Source organism: Athene cunicularia (genome assembly GCF_003259725.1).
Source record: "Athene cunicularia isolate RWA chromosome 23 unlocalized genomic scaffold, athCun1 chr23_part1, whole genome shotgun sequence".
In the NCBI taxonomy this organism is placed as follows: domain Eukaryota; kingdom Metazoa; phylum Chordata; class Aves; order Strigiformes; family Strigidae; genus Athene; species Athene cunicularia.
Genome location: NW_020799130.1, coordinates 6,372,998 through 6,400,039, shown reverse-complemented (window position 1 = coordinate 6,400,039; position 27,042 = coordinate 6,372,998). Strand labels below are relative to the sequence as shown.

General features: G+C 39.4%; 1 protein-coding gene across 1 annotated transcript in view; it reads left to right on the top strand.

The window, feature by feature from the left end:
* Positions 1–27,042, top strand: part of RLF (rearranged L-myc fusion) — a 46,364-nt gene that overhangs the window by 7,370 nt on the left and 11,952 nt on the right. Inside the window, exons 4-6 of the mRNA XM_026863361.1 lie at positions 9,114–9,246; positions 18,529–18,731; positions 24,835–24,971. Of these exons, the coding sequence (XP_026719162.1) occupies positions 9,114–9,246; positions 18,529–18,731; positions 24,835–24,971 (473 nt within the window). The remainder of the gene's footprint in view (positions 1–9,113; positions 9,247–18,528; positions 18,732–24,834; positions 24,972–27,042) is intronic.

Below are 27,042 nucleotides of genomic sequence, written 5' to 3'. Positions count from 1 at the left end.
ATAGTGGACAGTGCAGAACTCCAGAACCAAGTTTAAAGGCATATCAGTTGATTTTGATAATACCCAGCTATGCCATCTATTACATGTAGTCTGTAGCTATTAATCATGGTGTTGCAGAGGTTAGGTCGGTTTTCCCAGCCCCTTCATTTGTGGGGATGCCACAAATAAGGGTGGTCAGCCACAGCTTCATCTTTTCTGTTAGGGCTGATGGAAGAAGTTGAAATGTATGGTTTCCAGGGTAGCTCTTAAATTCACGAATCCAGTCATCATTGGATAAAGAAGAGTGAATCATAGAATCCCATGTTGGAAGCGACCTCAAGGGCCATCTGGTTCAACCTTTGTTGGCAAAAGCGCGGTCTAGACAAGATGGCCCAGCACATCTTAAAATCTTAAAAGTCCCCAAGGTTGGGGAATCTTAAAATCTTAAGTGTCCAAGGTTGGGGAATCCACCACTGCCCTGGGGAGATTATTTCAGTGGCTGATTGGTCTCATTGTGAAAAACTTTCCTCTTGTGTCCAATTGGAATCTCCCCAAGAGTAACTAGTACTCATTAGCCCTTGTCTTTTCAATGTGACTCCTTGTAAAAGGGGAGTCTCCACTTTCTTTGTAGCCACCCTTTAAATACTGGAACATGGTGATAAGGTCTTCCCTAAGCCTTCAGAGCTTATCATACACTAAAAGGCATACAATAACTTTGTAACTGAGATGGCCTAGACCTGACACAAGATGTTGTCTCATATTCGGGGTATGGGGAGGGCATATATAGGCTTTTTCCTGTTCTAGCAGAGCTATGAAGCAGCTCTAAGAATGACTAGCTTTTCACTGGAGGGATCTGCAAGGAGAATTCTTGTTACCAAGGAGAATAATTTCTGTGATCTAACAAGTGTGTGTGTTTCTAGGTTTCTGAAGCAAGTGATTGAGCTTTAATGCTTCTGTCAACAGGCAGCAAGTTTTTAGTCAGATGAGATTACTTTATTCAGGCTGATTATGTTGAAAGGGAACTGTTAAATTCCAGGGGTAGAAGGGTGACCCAAGCCCAGATATCTCATGTCAACTTTTAGAACTGAGGGATAATTCAAGATGATTACTGCACTGCCAGGTGTAGTAATATACTTGGTGTTAGTACTGACTTTTTGAAACTGGCATCCAACTTTAGCACTCACATAATGCTTCCCATAGTTCAAACATTAAAAGATTTGGGCAAAGCTTATTAAACTGGGTAGTACTCTGAAACCTTGCTGAAGGGGTTTGTGGACTTACACAAACAGATGCTTTTAATGAGGTTTTGAAGTAGCACTCTTGCAGAAATACAAGAATCAGAATGTTTGTACCCTGCCCTGGAATACAGCGTGAACCCACTCTTCGTCACAGAAGAGGGAGGGTAACAGAGGAGAAGTATGCAGTTGTACAGCGGGCAATATAGACCTTTAGACAGGGATCACTTGTAGGCTTGTACATTTAAAGTCTGTGATGTTAATGCACCAATCTCCAGGCAAATCCTGTAGCAAAGAACTGCAAAACTATATATTTGCACATGCCCCAGATTGATAGATGTGAGTGTGCTTATTCCTTTCCTAACAAAAGGGGAAAGTGTGACTGATGAGGAATATAACTCCTAGTGTAACTAGTGGTTGCAGCAAATGTGGGACAGAAGTATTTCTTTCAGATCTGCCTGCATTAACTGTTGCTCTGTAACAATCTGCATAGGCAGTGAAATTTCAAGTACCTTTTTCACTTCTGGGGTGAAAATTTAAGGACTTGAATTTCAGAGCAGCAAGGTGTAGGGACTTTTCTGAAACTGAAAATGGAGTGTCACTGACATCAAGCTTATATACAAAATGCTATCAGAAGATTTATTTGGTATCTGAGACTGTTTGTTCTTTCATCCTAAATAACAGTAGTTATACCCTGCAGTCCCTCATGAGTCCAGTTCCAGTTTTCCTTATCTTTAAGCAAGACCAGAGGCAACCTGTGCAAAATGAAAACAAGATGTGAGATTGTATGGCAGGAGTCTCAGCACAGATTTTATGGAGTGTCAGCACGCAGAAGATGTGGACGCAGGTGGGGAAATGCTGTAAAATATGAGTGAAAGGATTGAGGCAGAATTACAACAGGACCCTTGTTACAGGCAAACTCAATCTGGGGTATGAACTCAGTGGAGAGGTACTGTGGGGATGGATGTCATCTGGGCAGTTAAGGAAGGTAAAACAGTACATGCAGAGATTGTTTTAGTGGGGGCGGAGATGCATTATCATGGGAATTGAATACAGATTATGGAACAGTGTTCCCTTCAAGCCTTATAAAGAGCATAAATGCTTTCTTTAGAGAAGTTATGTATTGAGGATTTGCATAAAACAAAAATTTTTGTGACACTGTAGGAGTTGCTGATTGCTTTAAATTGCCAGCACTGAAAAATCCTGGTACTTCAGTAAACTGTTCCAAGTATTGCGTTTTTCTCTTTAACTTTGTCCATAGGCTCTTACTATATAATCCTTTCCTCACTTCATCTAGAATGTAATGCTTTGTGTTCCCCTCGTAAGGACCTACTTATGCTGTTGTCTTAATGAGATGTATATACTTAAATTTTGCATTGTTTTTTCAAAGTCTTTAGAAGTATTCATAGTAGATTCTTATAAATATTTCCATTAATAATCAATAATTTTTCCTTAATTCTTCAGAAGGTTCAGGAAGAAAAGGTTTAGCTAAGCATCTAGAATGGAAGTGTCTTGTATGCTACATCTGTTGGTGAATTTCATATTTGATATTTTAGTATTGATACCCTCAGTCTCAAGCACAGTGCTGACCCAGCAAATCAGGTGATGTATAATAGGCCCCCTTTTTTTCTCACCTTCTAAAGGTATTCTTTCAGTCCTTAATGCAAAGATACTGAAATGTGAATGATCCTCAAAACTGAACTGGGCTCTGCTAGTTTGGTACTGCATCCCAAAGCCCGAAGAGTGGCTGTTGGGAAAACATTGTTTACATTGGATCACAGAATGTCATAACCTGAAGAGTGGCAGTCTTTTCAGTAGTAGTATCTCACCCTTGTCCAGATTTTATTACGATTATTTTTTTTGTCAGCTACTGTTATGACCAGGAGAGTTGTAAAGATTCTGTGATCCCCTCAGGTTAAATTAAGGCGAAACAACACCAAACAGTTAAAATGTTTTATTTGTGGTAGAAATAGCTTAAACTTGGAAAAGGATAGTAAGCAATGGAGTCTCTTATAAATCTGTAAGAAAGAAGAAAAAAAAAAGGGAAGAAAAGAGAAAGGAGAGGAAGAGAGTCAAAGAAATCTGTATCACCACCCCAGGTTCCAACGTTGACTCAGGTCTGGTAATCTTCAATAGTGGTTGCAAACCCAGGAAAGTTTTCTGTGGCCTTTTAAGTTCATCTTATCAGCTGACTAGCATACTAGATCAGGAGAGGCAGGTATTCCATGAACTCCTTTCCATAAGAGACAAGGAAGTAGGTGGACCATGGGTTTGGTGGTCATGCTTGCGCTCCCCCCCCCCCTTTATTTTTTTCCTCATTTTTTTTGCTTAGGTCCATCTGGTGCTGGTTATTTGTCTCTTAGCAGTCTTTTAACTCTTCTTCGAGGCTATAGTCATAAATTAAGGTGCAGACAGTAACCCAAACATACAGTTTTACTCTGTCTATGCCTCCCTGCTTCAAGGCTTATCTAAGGAATTTGTCTATAAAACTGGAAGGGAGTGGAGCTGTGCACCCTTCAGTACACTCGGCAATTCCCTAGGCAGATAATTAATTCCTCAGACCAACCACAAAGGCCACAATTTGTCCTTGAGGCTTTTCGCATTGATGAATGTTTGACCCGTTAATTCCTTCAGTTCCTCACAGCTATGTCATTCTGTTGGTGGCAGCAGGTAAATGGTCTGTTTTGTCTTTCTCTGAGGCAGTGGCTTCTAACTCCTCAGAACATGCAGCTCAGCAGCAGAAGGACTTGTGATAAGTGTCATTAAGAGGCAGTGAGTCTCAGTCAGTGTAATGTAACATTGCAAAATCCGTTAGTGTGGTCTTGGGCACTTGTTGGTTGGTAAGTACTTGCTCGGGCCAGGATGGGTATAACCCTGCCCTATCAGTACAGAGGGTGAGTTCATCCAACGAGCTATTTCCCTCTCTCTGCCCTTCAGAACTGCGCAGAGCTGAAAATCCTGTTTGTAGTTCAATCTTCTAAACTAATAAATATCTTGAAGTTGCTAGAACAGATATTTGGGTGACACCGCTCTATGTAGTATGTGCTCAGAGCTCTCTGTGGCTTCCTTAAAGCTCTTGCAGTACTGCAGTACATTTAAGTACAGTAAAGCACTGGTAATTTTAAGAGGTGATGCTTTGTCTCATGTTTTTTAAATTATTCCTCACCAGTAAGAGCTGGGAATGTCTGAGTTATATGCTTTTATTCATATGATGCCAGGAAATGGCATAAATTCTCAAGACTTGCAGTAAGATTGTTACATTTTCATTGATATTAATGCTTTGTTGAAGCTCTTTGTGAATAATCTGAACATATAAACATTACCCTCAAAGGAAGTGTAGGCTGTTTACCAAAGGTCTTCTGATAACAAGAACTCTTCTTGATTTGGCTGTTGTGAGCTCAGTAAAGCTCATTGAGTTCAATCTTCCAGGTGAAATTCGAAGTCATAGGCTGCTGTTAAATTCTGATGGGTTTTTGGACTTGGTCTTTGACCTGTTCTACACTTGAGACTGGTAGAAGTTCAAGCTGTAATGTTAGTATACAGGAGGGGAATGCACAATGGATGGTTTAGCAACTTTGTTGAAAAAACTTAATATGTGTGCTGTATAGTTTAGAGAGATCAAAAGTGGGGTTGTTAAAATGGGCTTGTATTTATTTTGTGGTGAGATAGTGTCCCTTCAACCTGCACACCCCTTACTGTTTTCTTAATCACCCAAGTCTGAGGATAAAATTACATACAAGACTTTCTATGTGATCGTAACTGCCACTTTCAGGAACTCTGGACTGTGGTTGCATAATTCATAGATCTAAATTTAGATCGGTTTGTTGTTTCCCACTGACATTTTTTAAGCTGTCCTGAGGCTATAACTTAAGCATCTTCTGGCAGCACTGATTTAAGCATTATGTCTGTCATTCACCTGCCTGATTCTGCTGTCATGCCATTTAGCTGTGTGTAAAGTGGGGAAATTATCATGCTTTAATTTTTAAAAACGAAGCAAAAACACTCCTCCCCTGAGGCTCTTTCTGTTGAATTTAGTTTCCTGATCCAGCTTGCACAGGAAGGAGAGTCTTGAGAGGAGGAACAGCTGTGTATGTGTAAGGATTGATTAAGTGGTGTTTTCAAGTGCTTAAATACAGCCTGAAACCTTTGTGTGTTGTAACTCCTGTGTAGCTCCTCATTCTGAGCCTCATACTTGCCTGTCTTTGCATCTGCAGATCAGCACCAACTCTTCTTATGATACCGACAACCAATTTTGAGGTGGTCTCACTGATAGCTCAGTTGTTAGTTTCACTTTCTTTATAATAATTTTTAGAAGTAGCTTAGTCCTTTAATAATTTTATTTAGCAAGTATGCTGGGAACTAAGAGTTGGAACAGTTACAGCAGTTATTTTAAAATTAAAATCACCATTGAGGCAATATTTACAGAAAATCTTGGGCATTGCTAAGGAAGGTGAGATGACTGATCAAAACTGCTTGATAGTTACATTCAGCTATGAGGCTTTTAACTTCAGTGCTCCTTAGAAGGTGGAAGTCTGCACTATAGTTCTGTGTTTGGAAAGAACTCCTAATGTGTGTTCACTTCTGATGTTTGGTTTTGTTCTTGCAGTCAGAGAAGAACTAGTGTAGGGCACTGACTCCCACTAGGTGTGCTTTCAGTATGTCTGGTAAATGCATTGAATCTGCAGTCCTCTGGCTGCTTTGAATATGCAGACTATTGTGGAAGAGTCATGAGGCAGCTGGAGCTGGAAGGTAGCTCAAGTTATCTGATCCACCTCTTCACTCAGAGTAAGGGCTATCTTGAACCAAGTTGCTTGTGGCCCTGCCCCACCAAGTTTTAAGTGTCTGTAAGAACGGAGATTGCTCAAACTTTGGGTAGTCCTTTCAAAGTGAGCGTATTTAAACATTGATACACCACCCACACTCCCCTTTGCTGAATCTCCCTTTGACTTGTCTATTGACTCACTCACTAGACAGAAAGTCCAGCTCCAACTACCAACTGGGGAGCATAGCAAAGATAAAGCCAGCTCAGAAATTTCCCTCTTCACCCTCTCTTACTAAGATTGTATAGGCCTTCTGGTGGCCTTTGCTGGACTTGCTCCACTATGGCAGATGAGCAGTACAGGTCAGCTACAACGAGTGTGGGACTCCAGTGGAGTCTCAACAGCACCAAACAGTGCAGCAGCACTTTGAGTTGCCTGTGTTGAACTTCACTGAGTCCCTGTCAGAGATGTTCTGTGACCTGTTGAATGTCTTTTGGAATGGCAACCCTGCCTTCTGGTGTCAGCTGCTTCTTACATTAAAGACTGGTTATAGCTGGAAATCCTGTTTATTTAAGTCAGGACATGTCACTTTAATGTCATGGTTAGTATAGGAAGAAGGTTAGCCTAGCCTTGGAGTACATTAATGCCGGTTTCTGGAATCAGGAATGCATTTTGTGTTCTTATCAGTTTAAATGGAAACATGCAGAATATGCTTTACTTTTCCTTGACTTCCTCGTGCTTCTTGTGACAGGAACATCTAGAGATACTCAACACCTGTGTTGCAGAACACCAGCCAAGTTCTTGATCATTCTCTAAAGTGTCACAATTCATTGTGTGCTAACATGAGCAAGCAGGAAGGTGGTTGCTGCAATGAGCTTTGTAGAAGTATGTGCATCTTCCTGTAGTCCCCTTTTGATTGTTGGAATCTTCACTTGGTACTTGCCTGGGTTCTCAGTTTAGTGATAAAATGCCCCAAAGTCATCTGGATGCACCTTGAAGAGCCCCATACACTTTGTTTCCTATTCTAGGGACCGACAGGCTCTCCAGGAGCTGGATGTATCCGTATAAACTTGCCAATGGATGCAGACTTCAGGGGTGAAGTAACAGTAGAGTTTGTTCCATAAAGTATACAAGTATGCTCAGGTATACTTGGAGCAGATACACAAAATCAGGGAGTGAGGAGGGAAGGATGCTATGTTAGCTCCACTTCAATTTGGGTAGTCTGGTACTATGTGTCATAGTTATTTGAGAGGAGTCCTTTAAGAAACTTGAGACTATAATGACAGCTATGGATCAATGTAAATGAAACCTTCACAGTAAGAATGTGATTTTCCCTTTGTGAATCTTTTGCTGGGAATAAAGCCTCACTCCCTGGTGTGTAGGTGCTTTGCCCAAGTTCTCTGTGCACAGATTTATGGAGTGCAGTTTGTAGTATTAGAAAGGACATAGTTAAATAAAAAACTTGTAGTTGGTCTGAAATTAGCATCTGATACTGAACATCAATATGTAATTTATTAAACTGCATCTAATCATTAAATGCAGAGATGCTTTTTACTCTGAGTTAATGGGAAAGTCTTGGGTACTTTCATAGCTGATTCACTTGGGTTATAGAAGATAACTCAGAAACTTGAAAAACATGTCTTACGTATTGCAGTGTGGAAGGTAGCTTATTGCTGTCTTTTGACAGCTCATGATACAAGGCTGTTTAGTTACTCTGGTATTCCCAGTGGTCATAGCATTAGCCCCATTTAATTCTTATAATTAAGGACATTGAACTGATTCTGATATAGGGGATACAACAGAGGCTATTGAAAGCAAACCTGAAGTTAATAATAGTGTTAAAAGTACTGCTAACTAATAAACAAAGCTCATTAGAACTAGGGGACGTTGTCACATGTCAAACTAAGTCTTAAGATGTGTTATGACTGAGAGGCATTTTTACTGAATGTGTAGCCACAAATTGCCTACAGTTGGTTAGTATCTGTCAGCTTTAGGAAATTCTGCACAATAATACTTTAGTGCAGGTCACCCTAGATTGGTTTTCCTGCTAGGGACATTAAGTATTGGAATCTGTTTCCAGTTACTTTTTCTTCTGTGTTAGACTCTACCCTTGATATGTGTAATCTCTTTTTCTTCCACTCCTCAGGTTTCCAGAAGTGGTAGGGCCTTGATCACTCTTAAGTATTGTGCTATGTACAAAGGTTTGGTGGATGAACTTCAGCTGGAGACCTGTTTGATGTGGAGGGTCTCTGGGTCAACCTTCACAGCATCCAAACTCTCTGGATTGGAAATTCCTGGATCTTAGAGTAAAGGCACTGGATATGGATTAATTTCTAAGGAAATGGTGTATCTGTACCCAGTAGAAGGATGTTTTCATGTTAATAAAGGAAATTGTTCACGATCCAGTTTGGTCTGGACTGTGAGTGTTGTATGGCAGTCTCTACTGTGTGTATTGTGCTCTGCTTTCTCTTAAGTTCCCTGAGACTTCTTGCATCTCTAACCACCAGGAAAAGTGCATCTTCATATGACCCCAACCTCACCCTTTTGGTAGATGAGAGGAGTCCTTTCTGAGACTCTCCCATTGCACTGCTAAACATGTAGGTTAAGGATGTTTCCCCCCACCACTTTCCTCAGACAAGCGACTCACCATTTTGATAATTCTCAGAGAAGTGAATTGACTGACTCATCTCACTAGTGTTAACGCTAAATGTAAAATTTTACACTTTTGGCATTTTGTTACTTGTTCTGGAAACTATTTAGTCTTCATTCTGGTTTCTTAGATGGCATTAAATGCTTTGATACAAAATAATCCTTTGTCTTTTATACAATAATTTCTGTAATTTTATTTATATGTACACATGTACATGGAGAAACATAAAAATTGTGGAAAAGCTGCAAGTGCAGAATAGGCTTTGAATTAACTTTCAGTACTTTGAAATTGGGCAGTTTTGCTGTGGGATTAGAAAAGTGTAAAGACATTGTACTGTTAAAATCCCAGTGCAAACATGTCACAACAGTATTGACTTGAAAGAATGGTGAGAAACCATTAGAATACAGTCAAATATTAGAACAGATAATGTAAAATTACACTGGTTTATTTTTTAGCAAATACTTCTAATGACTCTTTTACATTTTGTAGGATTCACATGATGCTTTATTGGAATTTGGGAATAACAACCTCCAAGTATTGGTGGATATCACAAGGGAAGGAGTATGGAAAAATCCAGTTCTTCTTAAGATTCTATCCCAGCAACCAGTAGAAACCGAGGAAGGTAAGAATGTGATTTTTAGAGATGATATGTGGTTATTAAGAAACTACTTGGTGCAGTTTTGGTGGGGAACCAGTAATTTGAAGTCAGAGGAGAGTTGTATTTTAAATTGCATTGTGCAGTAGTATTCATGTGTTGATAAATGATATTTATGATGAAACTGTCTCACTGACACGCCGAACAATGTGTCCCTGCTAATGCATCTCCTCCTGGGCTATACTATCTATTGGTTTGAATATTTTGAAACTCCATTTTTAAAAGTAATTACTTCATTTTCCATCATAAAAATACAGAAATTTTGCTCCCTATGGTGATCTTAAATTCTGTTTTTAAATGTTTTCCTGAATGACTCACAGGGAGGAATTCCATGTCCACACCTTTCAGAGGCCTAAAAGATGCATATGGAGGGGTAACATGAGCGTGGAGGTTTCCTTTTATTAAGTTCTGGGATGGGAATTTCATTATGGAAATAAGATTTTGAATCAGAAAATGTTGAGAGGTGAAGGAAAAGGAGTTTTTAGTGTAACTTCATATAATTTTTTAATGTCTTCTCTTAAACTTTCTTGTACTTGCTGAAATTTTTTCATTCTTATTAGTGGTGCTATTAAGTACTTGCAGGTATTTTTTAACTCTTCCATTAACATGAGACCACAGTTTATCTTGGTGGTAATCTTAAAGTTAAAAATACTATAGGGGTGAAGAAAAGCTTAAAATATATATATATTTTTTTTTTTTAATAAAGGAACACAAAAAGGGATTTTAAGTCGGCCTTTATTCCATAGCAGAATCCTTCTTTCTGGCTTTCGGTAGCCTGTCTTTGAGTTGTGTTAAGTTAGTACTTTTCAATAGATAAACAAGAAAGCATATTATGGTTATTCAGAGGTGTTGCATTTAAGGTAATGAAATAATTTGGTTAAGAGATGTGTTCTAGCCAGTCCTCAGAGATTAGAGGGGCTGGGGGCTGCTAGACTTCTCTTAATAGCTGTGCCAACTCTATACTGTTGTTATACTGTGCAACCATAACTATAGGCCTAACACCAGATGCATGAACAGCCCCTGTGCTGTAGGTCCGGTGACATTCAAGGGAAGCAGTCAGGGTCACAAATGTGCAACACCTATCTACAGATTCTTTAAGATTGCCTACGATAAATGCACAAACTGCAGGTTGGCTCTATAGCACTGCACACAAACCACCCCCCACCCCGATTGCAATCACACACTTAATTCCCAGGTAATCACTTGGCATAGCCAAGGGCCCAAATCTTACCAAAAGGTATCCCTTGGGGGAGGGGAGCAAGGAGCACAAACACATAAATCTGTCCCTTTGATTTGGTATCAGATTATTGTCCCTCCAAGTTAGATACAAACTCGGGGGAGTGTTTATCTAAGTGTGTATGTGTGTGAGAGGGTGAGACGGTGGTCAAGCCATTGAGTAATGACACAGCACATTCCTTGGTGCAAGGTGTCTGCCGTTTTTTTATGGGAAAAGAGGAAGAGTGAGAGATAAGGTCTGCAGAGTACTGCAAAACAGCCCTTGAGAGAAGGGGAGGAACAGGAGATAAATCTGCATAGTTGTGTCAAATGTCCCCTGAGATAAGTGGAAGAACTGGACCACAAAGCCTCCACCTCACTTTGCATTCCTCCTTGGTGCTACAGCAACGCAAACCACTGGATCTCCATCCAGTCCTGTGTTTCTTCTGGGCACTATGCATTAAGGAAATGTGTGTTTTGCAGATTTTTCACTGTTTTGCCTTTCCCACACTTCCAGCAAGAGGATATGTAGCTTCCCTGTGCTAGAAAGCATTAAAAAAAAAGGGGGGCAGCCAAGGGTGGACAGCAGTCTTTGCTAGTCTTCACTTCAGGTGTTCAGTAGTATGGCATTTGAATTCCAAACAGCATTTAATCCCATCTCCAACATGTCTTCGAAAGAATTGCATTCCAAGCTAAGGTCCTGTCTTGCAGTCGTTCCTTTATAGTATTGTTGGGCTGTCCAGTTGCACAGCTGCTGCTCTTAGTGTACTTCTACTCGAGGGCTTGCATTTCAAAATTGGTCCATATTACTGAAAACCTTCAGCTATTGAAGAATCCCTTACTCGGACAGTGGGGGCTAACGGTTAGCTAGCTTTGCAAACTCCCTTTACCTGTCACAAGCTAAGAGCTGTTCTGGAGGACTGGTGTGAATTCTAGTCAGAGCAATTTCCTCTTATGTATCTGCATGGGCTCCATTACACATTAATTTTCTTCTTACACACGTGACTGGTTTTGTCAATGGCTATATTACTAAATGCTGCTACACTTGTTCCTTCCTATGCAGGAGGACCTTGATGCAGTTCAGACTCTCTCTTGACTTCAGCAGTAATACCACAGAACTAATTTGTGCAATTCTCTGGCTTTTAGTTTGAGTTGAAGTTTCTACTGACAAACTGATTGACTGGCACATCTCTGACCATGTTGAATTGGGCTGAGTGTAGGTTCCCATTTCTGAGGTCGCTTGGCAACCCTGAAACTTGATTTCTTAGTGTTCTTTATTGGGTACGTATTTGTCTCTTTAGCCAGATCTGAAGACATGCCCAGAAGAGCGTCCTCACTCACTGATCTTTCTTTTCATGTGATGCAAGCAGAGGCAACAGGACCTTAATTGGAGCTCTTCTGGAATTTTTGTAACTGTACAAGTGCATTGTCATATAGTCTGTTGTAGTCCACCAGCATACTTCAACAGTCTGAATATGACTTTGGAATCCCTTGTTAGACCACTCTGTCAAAGGAAGATTTCTGAAGTAAATCATAGGTTAAAGAGTTAGACATTTCAAATAAAGATCAATTCTAAGAAGCAAAATACCTGCCTAAAATGTCATTTCTTACCAACTATCTTGATTTTGTGGCAATCTTGGAAACCTTGGTGTGGTGGGTTTGCTTGTTTTCAGGGTATTGAAGAGCAGATAAACTGCTCTTTGTCATTGTGGCCTGTTGACATGCAACATAGCTGCTTAGGAATATCTAACAGATCTTTCTACCATCTTTCCAAGCTATTTGAATGTGTCATCTTAGCACCCATCAAGATGCTGGTTGAGTGCTTTCAGCTGGGAATGCAGGGAACAGTAGATAGTAGTAGAGCTTGCATGGTTATCTAACATGTAGGAAGATGGTGAGGGCACCACATGAGAGTGCTCTCCTGTTCCTGCTGTTCTGGTTTGCAGCAAATGCTGTGAAAGTGGTAATTGAAAGTAGTAGCATTATTAGTAATGGGAATGGGGATATTTAATAGCTACAAATACTATAAAGTAATGCTTCAGTAGTCAAATAATTCTGTGTCCTTACAGATGATGGAGGGGTTTTTTATTTGATTGGTTTTGTTCTTGATAGTGTCTTGGGAGACTACGAGCATGTTGAACAGGTATTGAAGATTTGCAGGGAATTGTAGGAGAGAATGTAAGGCTGGGAAAGACGACACAGAACATAGGATTCAGTCTCCTGTAATTGTTGCCACCTATTCAATAACATTAAAAAGAAATCGAAATAATGCATATTATGAGTCACTGAGTCATAAAACTATAAAATGTTGCAGGAAGAGAGAAGTAGATTGAGGGCATATGTAAAGTTTACTCTTTTTCTCAGAAGGCAAGAAGAATGTGCCAGACTTGTATACTGTACACTCTGGTGCAAGGCACAATGAAAACTTAAAGAAATCCTGTTCACCATGCCAACAAATTATGGCATGGAAAATATTTTGACTCCTAAATTTTGCTGCTAATGTAACTGGTTTATCTTCTTGACATCATCAGACAAGTATAATTCAGTGACTGCAGAAGCTACAACTGAAATACCAACTGATCCATGAAGCTGTATCACACTATGTGTTATGATTAGTAAAATCTTGTTGGTTGTGGTTTACTTCCATTTCTTTGTTCAGTCCCTTCTTTTTTCTGCACCAGGAAGTCAGATGCTGTTGTAATACTCTTTGGCTTGCAGAAAGTCTGTCTGGAGAGCTGGAATTACCCTTTTGGCCTTCTGTAGGACAGGGTTGGAGCTAGAATTAAGTAACTATCTCCAGATGTCTACTGGATTAACTTAATTGTTTTTTTGCCTTCAGAATCATATCAAGTAAATACTTGTATTGGAGATCTTAAGTCAGTGATTAGTTATCATGTTTGTCTTCCTTCTACTTGTGTGACTCCTTTGCTCTCTGTGATGTTCTCTTCTGACTACCGGGCTCCATTTGATAGAAGTAGCAGGAATCAAAATGCACTTTACAGGTCACAGCAGGGATGACAATTCTACTGTTAGGCATGTTGAGTAAGGGCTGCAGAAAGAGCTCTAGCTCAATAGTTTTTCAGTTGGTTTAGTCAAACTGCTGTTTTATTCTTCAGTACAACAACAGTTTCACAAGGGTATCTTCTGAAGTGTTTTTGTAAAAGGATGCTATTTCAGTTATCTAAAACTTAGTTTCTTGTGTTTCATGCTTTTTCGGGTTTTGTCGTATGTGTCTGAAAAGCATTCCTAGTTCTTGCACTTGGGGACCTCTGATAAGCCATATGTGAGAGTAGTTCAACATGCCCAGCTGGAGCTTTGTTTTGTAAACTGGTAGTTCATATTAATGATACTCATATACATACTTGAATCAAAGATCCTGAAAATGTGACATATCTTGTCTCTCTTGATCAGAGTTCTTTATTATTATTTTTTTAATGCACTGGCCCTGAAAAGGAACTGATAGCAGCTGTAAATACAGCTTACAAATTTATTCCAGCAAAAGTTTCATAGCAGCTCAGGTTCTGTCAGCTGCTGGGGTGGTTGTTGCTGGTTTGTATTGTCAGTTGGCTCAAGATGCTTGTTTTGGGCATGAATATTTGCTTGAGGAAAGGGCCACAAAAAAACCGTTGCTGCTTACACCTTTTAGATGACTAAATGATATGAGCATCCCAAAGTGAACATAATAGATGCTGTTCAGCAGTATGGACCTCCAGCATTTTTCTATGCCTAAGGAAGTGAGTCTTAATACTCTTATTTCATTTTTTTTTTTTTTTTTTTTTTTTTTGGCTTAACAAGTAATATCATTCAGGAAGAACAAAGAGGTTAGGGTGAGCTTGTTGCTGTGTGCGGCAGATGAATACCAACATCTTGGTGTGGCTCTATGGACATGAACAGATTTGTAGGAAAGCTGGGAGAACTCTCTACCACACTGCTATTGTAAAATACACAGACCACAGTGTTGTTTGTGCATACTTTACTGCGCTTTAGCAGACTGTTCCAGAGGTACTTCCAGTGGAAATGCTCACCTAAGATGCTGTTTCTGTTGAACATTACTGATAGTGACTGCAGGCTCTTTTTCATGCTTTAGTGCCATCCATGTTTCATAAAGGCTGTATTCACAATATTGTGGTGTAATTTAAATTCATCTTATACTACAAGTGTTTTGGGTGAAAGGGGAATGTCTTATCCTTACTTCTTGGTCCTGAAATAAGAGCCCTTCAGATACGTGTAGAGATTTTTATAGCAAGCTGGTTTAGTCCTGAGATGCTTGGTAGAACACTGGGATAGAACAGACAACAGCAGGCGGTCTAGGAAGAGAAGGAACAGAAAATATGTTCTTGGACACCTTTGGAAACATAACAGATTTAGGATTCATTACAGAATTAGGTTCTCTGAGGGGAAAACAACTGTTCTGATGAATAGGCAGCAAAATGAGGTTTTGTTCCCTTTTCAAGGAAAGGGGTGTTGTTGCAGGCAGGCTGTTGGAAAGAAAGGGACAAGTCAGGTGAAAACTAGGTGCTAAGATAGAAATAAATCATGAGTCAGGTATCAGACTTTGCTCCTACCTTCACTGCTTACATCTGCATGACAGAGGAGCCCAGTTTGTCATCTGCCTCCTTTGCAGAACTCGATACAGACTTGCTTAGGTGTAGTGAAATTAGCCCAGGGGCCCAGACCTTCCCTTCGGGGGCTGGGAATGGGTTTTTGGGGCCACTCCCAGAGATTGCAGCAAGTTGAGACCCTCTTGTTCACACCAGCAGTGAATCCACCTCCTGTATTGCATCAGCAAGTTTCTCTCATCTAGGTTTAAAGGTAAAAGTGTGAATGTTAACCTGAAAACACTGTTTTTTTTCTGGGTGACTGCAGATACTCTTAAAACACTTCTCATGTGTTGACTAGCTGGTTGTGATGTATCAGTAAAACCATAATTTGAGCAATTGCAAAGTGCATGTCTGTCTGTGTAATAAGGAACAAGAGGAATCTAAATCACTCTTAGAGCAGGTAAATAGATTTTTTTTTTTTTTTTTTTTTTTTTTTTTTTTTAATTCTTCTGTGAGCCAAGAGCTGTAGAAGCAGGGACTACAGAACTGCTTTGACTGCTTGTGGGCACTGAAAATTATTACTGACATGCCCATGAATGTATGCTTCACCTAGATAGATCCCTTTGTTCTGATAGTGTGTAATCAAGCCTTATTAGAATTCTTAACAGTGATCTCTTGGCCACCTTGTGGCAGCAGTGTCTTACATCAAATAGGATGGATACTGAAGCAGTGTTAAAATTTATCCTTGATAAATTTTCAAGCACAGTCTCATATACAGATGTAATTTTTAAGAAAGAGAGGAGGCTTGTTTCCTAGCAACTGGAGATCTTACCGCAGACTGTCTCTTGGTCAGACAGCTTTTTTTACCTTCTCCGTTGAAGTTGCTTTAATGTGAAGTGTCAGTGTCAGCTATGTCAACAGTTTACTGCTCAGAGGTTTCTCCTGTGAAAAATGGAAACCAGTACTTTAGACTTGAATCTTAAAATGACCTCTTATGGGCCACTAGGCAAACTTCTGCAGAGTACCAGTCAGTCTCACTACAAGCATGTAGTGTGTACTTGGGCCCTGAAATGAGTTTTCTGTTTAGATGCACATTTTAAGCCTTCTGCCAGCTAGTGTAGTGGCTGTTAGAGAATATTCTTTTTCTGTTTGGGTAATAATTTAAGTGTAGAAAGCATGAGAATTTTCTTGGTTTGTATTATGTACAGTACTCTCTTTCAGAAATTTATATACTGTTGTCTTCTTGGCTACCTGTCCCACATAGTAATAATAAGATACTAACATAGTGAAAATATTTTTATTCAATGGCTCTTCCACTAAATTGTTATTCTAAAGCAAACTTTTTTTTTTACTAATCCAGAGTCTCTTGCAGACTTTACAGGTAGCTGGTTGACTACAGCTGCTGCAGAACACTGGTTCCAAGATGTTTTATCAGAATGTCTCAGACATTTCCATGAGTATTTCTACACATCATCATTTTGTTCCTTGGTTGATGTGTATTATTGCATGCAGTATAAGAATATATCTACTCATAATTCTCAAAGGTCTTTTGCAAATCCTACAGATCTGGAGACTAGTATCAAGCCTTTCTGTAGATGCTTGCTAAGCTAGAAATAGCACCATAGCTGTCTTGAAGCATGCTATTTTATCAGCTTAGTAAAAGTGCATGTACCTTTACCAGAGCTTTTGATGCTGTCTCTCACAGTATCCCTCTGGATAAGATGTCCACCATAATAGCAATTAGCTGGTGGGTCAGACTTGAAGAATTATGGTAAATGAGGTTACATCAGCTGGCAGCCAGTCACCAGTGGGGTTCCCCAGGCTTCAATTTTAGGGCCAGTGGACTTTAATGTTTTTATAAATGATGTGGGTGCAGGAGTTGAATATACATTAAGTAAGTTGCTGATCATACTACATTAGGAGGAGCTGTGGACTCCCTCAAGGATAGAGAGGCATTACAGAGAGATCTGGATAGACTAGAGACCTGGGCAATCACTAGCTATATGAAATTTAACAAGACCAAGTGCTGGATTCTTCACCTGGAACAGGGTTGTCCTAGTTACATGTGCGAACTGGGGGATGAGAGGCTGGAGAGCAGTCCCATGGGAAGAGATCTGGGGGTTTGGATTGATGGAAAATTAAATATGAGTCAGCAGTGTGCCCTGCCAGCAAAAGGGGCCAACCATGTCCTGGGGTTCATCAAGCACAGCATAGCCAGCTGGGCGAGGGGGGGGATTGTCCCACTCTACACTGCCCTGGTGCTGCTCTACCTCGAGTGTGTGTGCATTTTGAGCACCTCGATATAGGACATATAAGGACATACAGGACACCTCGTATAGGACATGTCCATATAGAGGAGGGCAACCAAGATGGTGAAATGCCTCGAAGGAGGAATTAGAAGGAGCAGTTAAGATCACTTGGTTTGTTCAGCTTGGAGAAGAGAAAGCTGAGGGGTAGCTTCATCACAGTCTACAACTTCTTCAAGGTGGGCAGCACAGGGAAAGGTGCTGGTCTCTCTTTGATGACCAGTGACAGGGCACAAGGACCTGGAATGGGGCTGCATTAGGGGAAGCTCAGATCAGATGTTAGGAAAAGGTTCTTCAGTGAGAGGGTGGTTGGTCCCTGGAACAGGCTCCCCAGGGAAGCGGTCACAGTGCCAAGCCTGTCAGAATTCAAGGAGCATCTGGATGATGCTCTTACTCATATGGTTTAGTTTTAGGTAGTCCTGCAAGGGGTAGGGGTTTGGATTCAGTGATCCTTATGGGTCCCTTCCAACTTGAGATATTCTATGATAAATACCTGGGAAGAGAATCAAAATCTGTGAAGTTTTTAACAGATTAAGTAAATTTTGCTAACCGCTTACAAAAAGAATCTGAAATTACATTTTTACTATTGATTTAGTTCATCAGGTCTCATAATGATTAGTTGTATTTGGTTGATCTAGAGCATAAGCCTATCATGTCTTAAACACAGTTCTTCCAAAGTATCAAAAGATAACATTTTCACCAATTTAATTTTGTATATTTTGGCATTATGTGGGGTTTCAACAATTTGGGTGGAAAAATCTCAGGTTCAAAAGTACGTAATGCTTTGTTTGAAATATTTTTGATTCTTTAGAATATGAAGATACAATTAAAAGCTGAAGATTTTGAATCTCAACAAAACTACTGGTTTCTTGTTCAGTATACTGCATGAGTGTCCTTCAGGCACTGCTGTGGCATACTTGTTGCATTGATGGATGCTATCTTCTGGTTGTGGGAGGTGTCTGTTTTCTGTAGCCCAGTATTCTCTCCCTACATAGTTGGTCTCAATTTGTTTGGGAGAAAATATTCCATTTATTGCTGTCACTTTTTATCACACCTAAAGTTTCTTAAGAAAGGTGACTATACTTACACAAGTTTGTAATAAAATAAAGTGTGAATGCAGTGGGACAATTTCAGTTAACTGTCAGCTGTAAATTGGTGTATTCTCAAAGGCTTTTTTCTTTTCCTAGCTAATAAATTGATTACACGAGAAGGGCCTTCCTTTCTACAGATGCGAATAAAACATTTGATGAAGTCAAACTGCATCCCACAAGCTACTTTCTTGTCAAAATTGTGTGCAGATTCTCCAGAAATTGCAAATGTTTCATCTTTTCGCCAAGCCTACATCACATGTGTGTGTTCTATGCTGCCTAATGAAGACTCCATTAAGGAGGTTAGTAATCTATAGTCCCTTTTTAATGTATATTTATCAAACATTTTAGAATGTATTTCTGCAGTACTAAGGAGTGAAGCTGAAGAGTGGAACTGGTGCAGCAGAGTTCCAAAAGAGAAATTATCTGTTGCAGACTGCAGTAGGAAAGAACATTTGTATCGACTGCTGTTGTAGTTAAGTATGTATTACATGCTTGCCTTCAAGGTTAGTTGTGTTTGAAAGCTTAAAAGTTGTAACTTCAGTTCCCCTTGTAAGCAAAACATAATTGGAAAGCTGTCTTTTCTGATTGGAGTACTAGTACTAGAGCAGTTACTTCTCTTCTAGTTGTTCTGACCTAGGAAAGAAAAATTGAAACCAAAACCAAAACAACCAAAAAGCCACAAACCAACCCAACCCCTTTAGAGTCGTTGCTCCAGAACTCAAAACTCCTTTTTAGGAGTTAGTCTTCCTCTTACAGTAACAATCAGTATCGATTTTTGTTAACACATTGCAATTGTAACAGTGGTCATACAACCATACAACTCTTGCCTTGATCTCACAAATCTTATTATATCAGTCTCACTGTTCTTGTTAGAGTTGTATGGGTTTGTAGTTTTAAAAGTGAGACCTAAATATTTTGAGTAAGCCTCTGTGAAACTGGGGGAAACTTCACATATGGGTTTTTTTTTTTTAAAAAAAAGCACCTCTAATATCTGCCCTTCCTGAGTGGCAGACTTTTTGGAGTGTTCTTGTTATACATGTAAACTATTTTAAAAACATTCCTTCAAAAATACTTCTTTTGAAAAATAAATGTTTGGATAGGTGTACCCTCAAACAGTTCAGTTTTGAGCCAGATTCCCCCCAGTCTGCTGTACTGTAGCAGCATCAAATGCATTTAACAGCTCACTGCAGGCACCATCTGCATAGTGGAGGCGTTGGGGATATATGGGTAACTTGCAACATGTTCTTTAATTGGATTGACTACTAATGATGAAAGGCATAGAAATCACATTAAATTGTGTTCAATTTTTAGTTTCAATTAAGAGTTGTGAAGTGTAGTTTATTTGTTTTACCTAGATACTCAGAAAAGTCTTTACTTGCCAGTCAAGTATAAAAACTAGAACACAGATTAATGAATTGAATCAAATTATGGCAATCACTTAATTAAACCTTTTATGGAAAGATGAATCCATTAAGCCTCAAAGCAGTATCTTAAAACAGTATGGTTTATTGACTTAACTAGACCTGTAGCCATCACTGTGAAAAGAGTAAAGTCAGTGGTGTTACAGTGCCAGAAACTTGACACAAAGAATTGGCGATATGAGGATTTCCATGTAATGTTGCTTTGCATGCTTGGTCACAGGTATTGTATAGTTGACACTCGTTTTACAGAATTGCTGAAATCTGAGACTTCTAAAAGATTTTCATTTCAACCTTTATTTTCAGAAGGCAGGGATTGTGTTACATCTTTGTCTTCCTTACCTATGATCTTCCTTGGGTGGAAAGTTGTCAGCTGGAAAGGTTCATAGTATTTCCTTCTTCCTCTTTTAAACATACAGCCCAAGAACAATCCCTTATTCTGTAGGCAATGTCTGGAGAGGGCCTCCAAAATATGACTGTTCTTTAGCTTCCCAGTTGAATTTTTTTGTGAATGGGATAATGGGCATTTGCTTAAATTCAGGCTTCAGGTGCTTTACTCTCAGATTTCTGAATGGTCTTTCCCAAAGAAAGTCCAGACTAAAAAACCTTACTTTAACAAGTGGGGGAAAGAAATGGAAAAAAGATGAAAGATAAAGAGCTCAAAGAATGGCAGCTGTTAGAATGAGAGGTGGCAATGGCTGCAAACCCAGTGGGATGAAGAGGGAATTAACTATAATAAAAGAAACAAGGGTTAAGTGAGGTTTCAGAAGAAGATGGGGTGAATGGAGGAACAGGGCTTAGCTAAGAAAGTAAATGTTACAAAAAGGGTGAATATGAGTAAAGATAGCTTCCGGAGGGTTGGAGATAAGGAATTTGTTTGGGAATATTAGGGTATGGTCATCCCTTTTCAGGATGGAAGCGATTGGAATGGCTAAGTCAGGCTTGGAAGTTAAATTGCTGAGTTTCTAAAAGTTAAGGCTGGTGAACTACTTCTATCGATATCTATAGGCAATAACATACATATATGTGTGTGTGTGTGTATGTACACATATGCACTATAGATACATGTGTGTATTTGTGGTTATAACTCTGTGTATATACATTATACATAAAGTTGTCTCTTGCATTTCCAGTACCTTCTGATACCTTGAACTGATCCCGAGGCACACATGGAGCAAATAATATGACTATGTGATTATTCACAAGAATCTCATGCTGCTCTGAGAAACATAGAAAGTAACAGAACTAAGAATTGCTTTCTGGTTTGCTGATTCCAGTGTTTGGCTTGAATTTGCCAATTTTATTGAACCAAGTAAAACACTAAATAGAGGTTCTCTCACACAGTAGTTAACAAGTAGTTAATAACCCTGTTTACTATTGCAAAAAGCATGGAGCCTCCAGTGTTTCATAATCTAAGATGGGTTTCTCTGCAGGGCAGGTGCTAGCCACATGTTTCAATAAATCAGGGTTTTCAAATGAAATAACCAGTTAAAATTAAAGCCAGATTGTTTTAATTGTAACTGCTCATCTCTGTAGGATGTCAGTGTGATGGTTTGCTAGGTTGCATCTGAGTTCCATATAGCCATCTTTTATCATCAAAGTAGGGTTCTTTGTCTGGACTTTCTTTGGGGAAAACCATTCAGAATTCTGAAAGTAAAGCACTTGAAGTCTGAATTTAAGCAAATGCCCATTATCCCATTCATAAAAAAATTCAGCTGGGAAGCTGAAGAACAGTCATGTTTTGGGAGGCCCTCTCCAGACACTGCCTACAGAGTAAGGATTGTTCTTGGGCTGTATGCTTAAGAGCAAGAGGGAAACACAATGAAGCTTGTTAAAACAGTGGGGAAGGATAGCTGCTTATCATGAGTTTGCATACAAAGATATTCTTCGTTACTATGTTGTTTCCATTGTCAAGTTAAACCAAGTCTTCTCTTTCCCCTGTAATTTCCAGTTTGATTGGAAGATTGAAAGAATTTAGCCTAAGTCTTCCTTGCCCTGCGCAAACTGTCCATGCTGAATTAAATACTTTTAATAAAAAAATATGGTTTATATCAAATGTTGAGGCAGCAGCTTCCAAATTCTTGCAGCTATAGCAGCATTATTTAATGTAAGTAATGTAATATACTGCAGAAGAGTAACCTGCATTTACAGACTCAGAGTATGTTGTCCCAGCTTGGCTAGGCGGGGGTTTACAGTCTCTGAACTGAAACTAAATAGCTTTCAGTCTGTTCATGGTATATCTCTAGCTCCTGAAAGGAGGGTAAGTCTCCCTAGACAAGCAGATTGGGCCTAGAAAAGCAGGTTGGGTGTCCCTGTTTTTTTAAGGAGTATTAACATGATGTCCTACTAAAAAACTAGTAGAAGGCTTAAATTCGTAATAGGAAATTTTTATGATGACATGAGAAGTCAAACAAATCAAATGTGGAAGACAAAGACAAGATAAATATTATGTGGTTATATGTTCCATGGAATAACTTTGAGGAGTAAACAGGCACCCTTCTTCTTAATAGAACATGGATGAAGGAGGAAGACAGCATTTTTCAACAATTCTAGTATAAAACATTTTAGTACTCTTCATTCTGTAGTCCCTGAACTTTCATTCAGCTGTTGGTCCTGTTGGGTTTCTAACAGAATAACAGAAGCACTAGTCAGCATTCCAGTTTTAGTAAAGACACTTTCATTTAGTGTCTGGTTTGTCACTTAAGTGACTGGATATTGTTGGATGATTTCAAGTTATGCACTTGGACTTTTTGCCTTAAGCGTTGTTTTAAACAAAACAAAAACATACCCAAGGTCTGAAAAGAGATGGATCATTAACAAAATGAGAAATAAACAGGACTTGAAAATGAATTGCCTTGTTGCTTACTGAGTAGTTAATGTCCTGAATATGAGTGAGTCTGGCCAAAAAGAATCAGATCTCTATGTGAGAAGAACAAATCCACTGTGCTGTGTGACCACAGGCTGCTCCAAGGGCCAGATGTGCCTGTTGCTGGAGCTGTTTATGCTGGTCCAGTGCATAGCAGAAGTTCCAGGTCTTGTTACAGTGTGACTCTGAGTGAGGAGTAACTGGATAGCTATTGGAAATGTGCTTTTTACCATTTTGTAGCCTAAGAAACCCTTGTAAATTAGGTTTTAAGTTTACGTTTTTTAAAACAGTGGTAGTGTTGTTCAGTGATTGATATTTTTTTTTTCCTTTAACGGAACTGGGAAACTGAGCATGGGTCCTGTCAAGTGATGCCTGGCCAAGTAGATCACAGATAGGCTGCCATGTCGTCTTCAGGTTTGTGGAGGAAACATATCCCATATTTACATGCACTGACACTTTTTTTTTTTCTAAAAACCAAAACCTGGAAGATGAGACTTCTATCAAACCACTGTGTGCAGCTTCTTGCATTATTTAAGAATGTTTGCTGCAGTATTGAGGAGATTATCAAAGGCAAAAGTTTGGGTCACATAGCTTTGTTTTTCTAATTTGCTTTATAAAATGTGCTGATGGAAATTATAATTTAAAGAATAGGAATAACTGAGTGGGGAGAGGTCATAGGATACTGAGAGAAACTGGAGCTGCCCAGCTATCAGACATATATTCAGCTATTTGCACATAAGCTGAAATCGTGTGTGCCTTTAAGTACCAAAGGCAGATGAGAACATAAAGGTTCTGCTGGCAAATGATGCTGCAGGGAGATGGTATGCAGCAGTATCCTTTTTAAAAAAAAAAATAAAAATCTGTAATCTAGAGCAGTGGTGTAATCTCCTTTGCAGTGATGAACACCAGAATTCTTTAATGTGGTGGTTGGTTTGGGCTTGCTTTTCCATCTTCCCCAACCTGATGGAGATGGCACTTGATTTGCAGTTATTTTAAGTGTTTGTCTCTGACATGCAAGGAGCAATGAGGTCTGTCCCCTTAGCAAAGCATTGTCACTTAAAACAGTTCTGAAGGTTTCTCTTTCCAGAGATGAGTCAGTGACAACCCCCCCACACCCACCAAAATAATCTGCTACATTTTGCTCTTTTTCAAACGCAAAACTGACACATCTGCAAGTACTTAAAGCTTGTGAATTGCTCTAAAGATGTCTGCTGCAGAAGGTCAGTCATGGGTCTCCAGTGGAACACCAAAAGCCAGGGGACACTAGAAAATGTTGACATTTGCTCAGTGAACTAGTGTCAAGCCTGTCTGGAAAACTGGGGTAATACACCTGCTTCTGCTTTTCCTGCTGAATGAGATGTCTGTAAAAACTAGTTTGATACATTTTTAACTTCCTTTTGTTCCTTCTGCATCATTTTCCACAATTAACAAGAGACTTGAATTGTTTATAGTAGCAACAGCTGATTAAAATAGATGTTGCTTGAGTACAGCTTATGAACTGGAGTAGATTTCAGTGGAAGAAATGTATTAAAAAGTGTTGTCTTAATAGTAAAAGCACTTCATAATTACTGCTTGTGGTCTAAAATACATGTCTTATAACCTGTTTTGATGCATGCATAGCCTTTAAGTAGGCGTTCTAGAACTTCCATGGGCTTTGTCTCTCCTCTAAACACTTCTATTTTTAACTTCTATTTTCATGCTTTGGAATGTGATTGTTCAAAATCGACACGGACAAAGAGACTGGCTTTTTCATATCTCTTGACTTTTTTGGACCTGGGTTTTAATTTTAAAAAGGAGAATGGGGATGCCTGCAAGTGCGGAGAAGGAATGGGAAGTTTTAGATGGACTGTTGCCTTTGTGTATTTTGATAAGCCCCCCAAAGTGGAAGATGATCCCAAAGAAAATGAATATTGAAAAGGGATCAGAACTAACATATATGAATTTCTCGTGCCATTCTGTAGCTGAAAGGTGTGATATGAACACGCTGGGTATTAAAACAAGACATAGTGTTCTGTTCATGTGTTTGTGAGACCATTTCCTGTGATGCAATAAACATGCATTTCTTCTGTAAACATGCGGAGATTTAAAGTGCCTTTTAATTTTCTTTTTTTCTTTAAGATTGCAAAGGTGGATTGCAAAGAAGTGCTGGACATCATATGTAATTTGGAATCTGAGGGACAAGAAAACACTGCATTTATTCTTTGTACAACATACCTTACTCACCAGCTTCAAACGGCAAATGTGTATTGCTCTTGGTAAGTAATAAGTACTCTTAACTGTTCCTCACTGGCTTCATTGTAAGACAATTGAGCTAAAACACTACAAAAATATGTAGACAAAGAAGATACGTCTTTAAATTGTGAAATGTATCAGACTGAAGTACTTTCTAGATAATTTGTGAAAAGCTAAATAAGGACTCATTAAAGCAGTAGAGCAGTTAAACAAGTAATGTTTAAATCGTTTTAAAATGAAGCAGCACTCGGTGTTGACAGTAATGCTTCAACAGTATAGTAGTAAGACAGTATAGACAGTAAGTAGTGCTAGATCAGTGCTGTCTGGGTTGATATTAAACTCTTAAGCTTTGTGGTTCCATGAATATGTATATAACATAGATTATATGTTGTAATTCAGTTCTTCCCTCTTGAATACTTAGACCCATGAGAGTTTTGTGCCTTTTTTTCCACTTCTTCCACAGAGATGTAAGTAGTAGGAGTGTGCAGAGACAGCACCCTTTAACTCCCCCCCTGCATCTGAGAACCTTTTTATATTTTCTGTAATTTCTGTAACTGAAAACTGTAGTCCTAGATCTTAACCAAATTGTGACTATAAACTTCTCTGCCCTCTTAAGTGGCTGGAGATACAAAGCTGTTTGCATCTCTGTTCCAGCAGTGGCAAACTGGTACATCCAAAGCAGGGAAGCTCTTTTCTGCCCCTTACAAAACGGTTTTGTAGTTTGGGCTTTCAAGTGTAGTTTTCTCCTGTTTTAATGCTGATCTGGATTAAACTTTACGTTACCAGACATCTTGAGTATATCGTGGGAATTTGGACTCTCTCAGCTGGGGCATTGTTCATTTACTCCACATTTTAAAGCCATTAAGTTCCATATCACTCAAGTGTCAGAAGAATGATGGATAGCTTAGCCTGGTCAGTGTGTACCAAAAGGCCGGAAGTGTTTACATACTGCTTCTGTTTCAGGCCAGAAATGTCTTTTCGAGGAAAAGCATACCTTCTAGTGAGAAACGAACTTGTGGAAGACTCAAGAGGAGAGAGTCCACCACACTTGGAAGTTCTAAAGGCTGATTGTTTCTCACTGCTTGAAATGTATCATTAGAGCTGTATCCAAAGAGATACAAGGCTGAAGTCCACCCCATGGTCTCTTTTAAAAGAAAAAAACAAACATACAAAAAAGCAATAACAACAAAAAAATCCCCAACAACTAACATTCTTTCAGGGTGAACTAAATGATTTCCTGTTGTCCAAGGAAACTTCTTAGGCAGTTCTATCTAAAAGCTGTATCCGTAGGGTGAAAGTGAATAGAGTTTGACTTCATGTGTAGCTGAGACTTTTTTAAACTATTGGGACTGGAGAACAGACTTCAGTGATGTAGCATTTATTGTTCCAGAATAACATCTCTTTTCTTGTGACAACTGTGGATAGATTTTTTTGCTTGCAGTATGAAGACTGAAGAGAAACTAGTTAGGATTTGAATGAAACTTTCAGGTCTTCTAACTTTGCTAACCTGCATTTTCTCTTGACTAGTGAGTCAGGAGAGATCAATGAGAGCTGTAGATTCTCATCCCCATGTCAGTCTGGCCTGTGATGGGGCCTGCCTAAGGTTCTGTCTACACAAAACATGGTGCAGCTGTAATGTGAGTAGGTACTCCACATCAGCTTTAAAACTGTCTAGCTAGGTGACAAGCACTGAAGGCTTGAAGATACAAATGTTAGCACAGTCTAGTAACAGGTGTTTTTCTATTTAGAGAAGGTGCTAGCAGGTGTGTGTCACTCATGCTGAAGTCACATCTTTGTCTACCCTGCTGTTGATAGTGGTTATTAGATGGAAGGTGCTGGTTCAAACAGTGCTTCTGTGTTCATATGTGCTGCAGTTGCCCCCTCTGCTGTCTGGACAAACTCCTCAAGCTTCAGCTGCCTTCCCCCAGGGACCAGACAGGAGAATGAAGTGTTCTGTCTAACAATGAAATTGTATAGATGTATAAATTCAAATTCTAGTACTGTACATAGCATTCCTTGTATGACAGAATTGCACACAGAGTAGTCTGTACCCACTGAAGAGCAAAGCTTCCGGGGTGCTGGAGCCCAGATTGA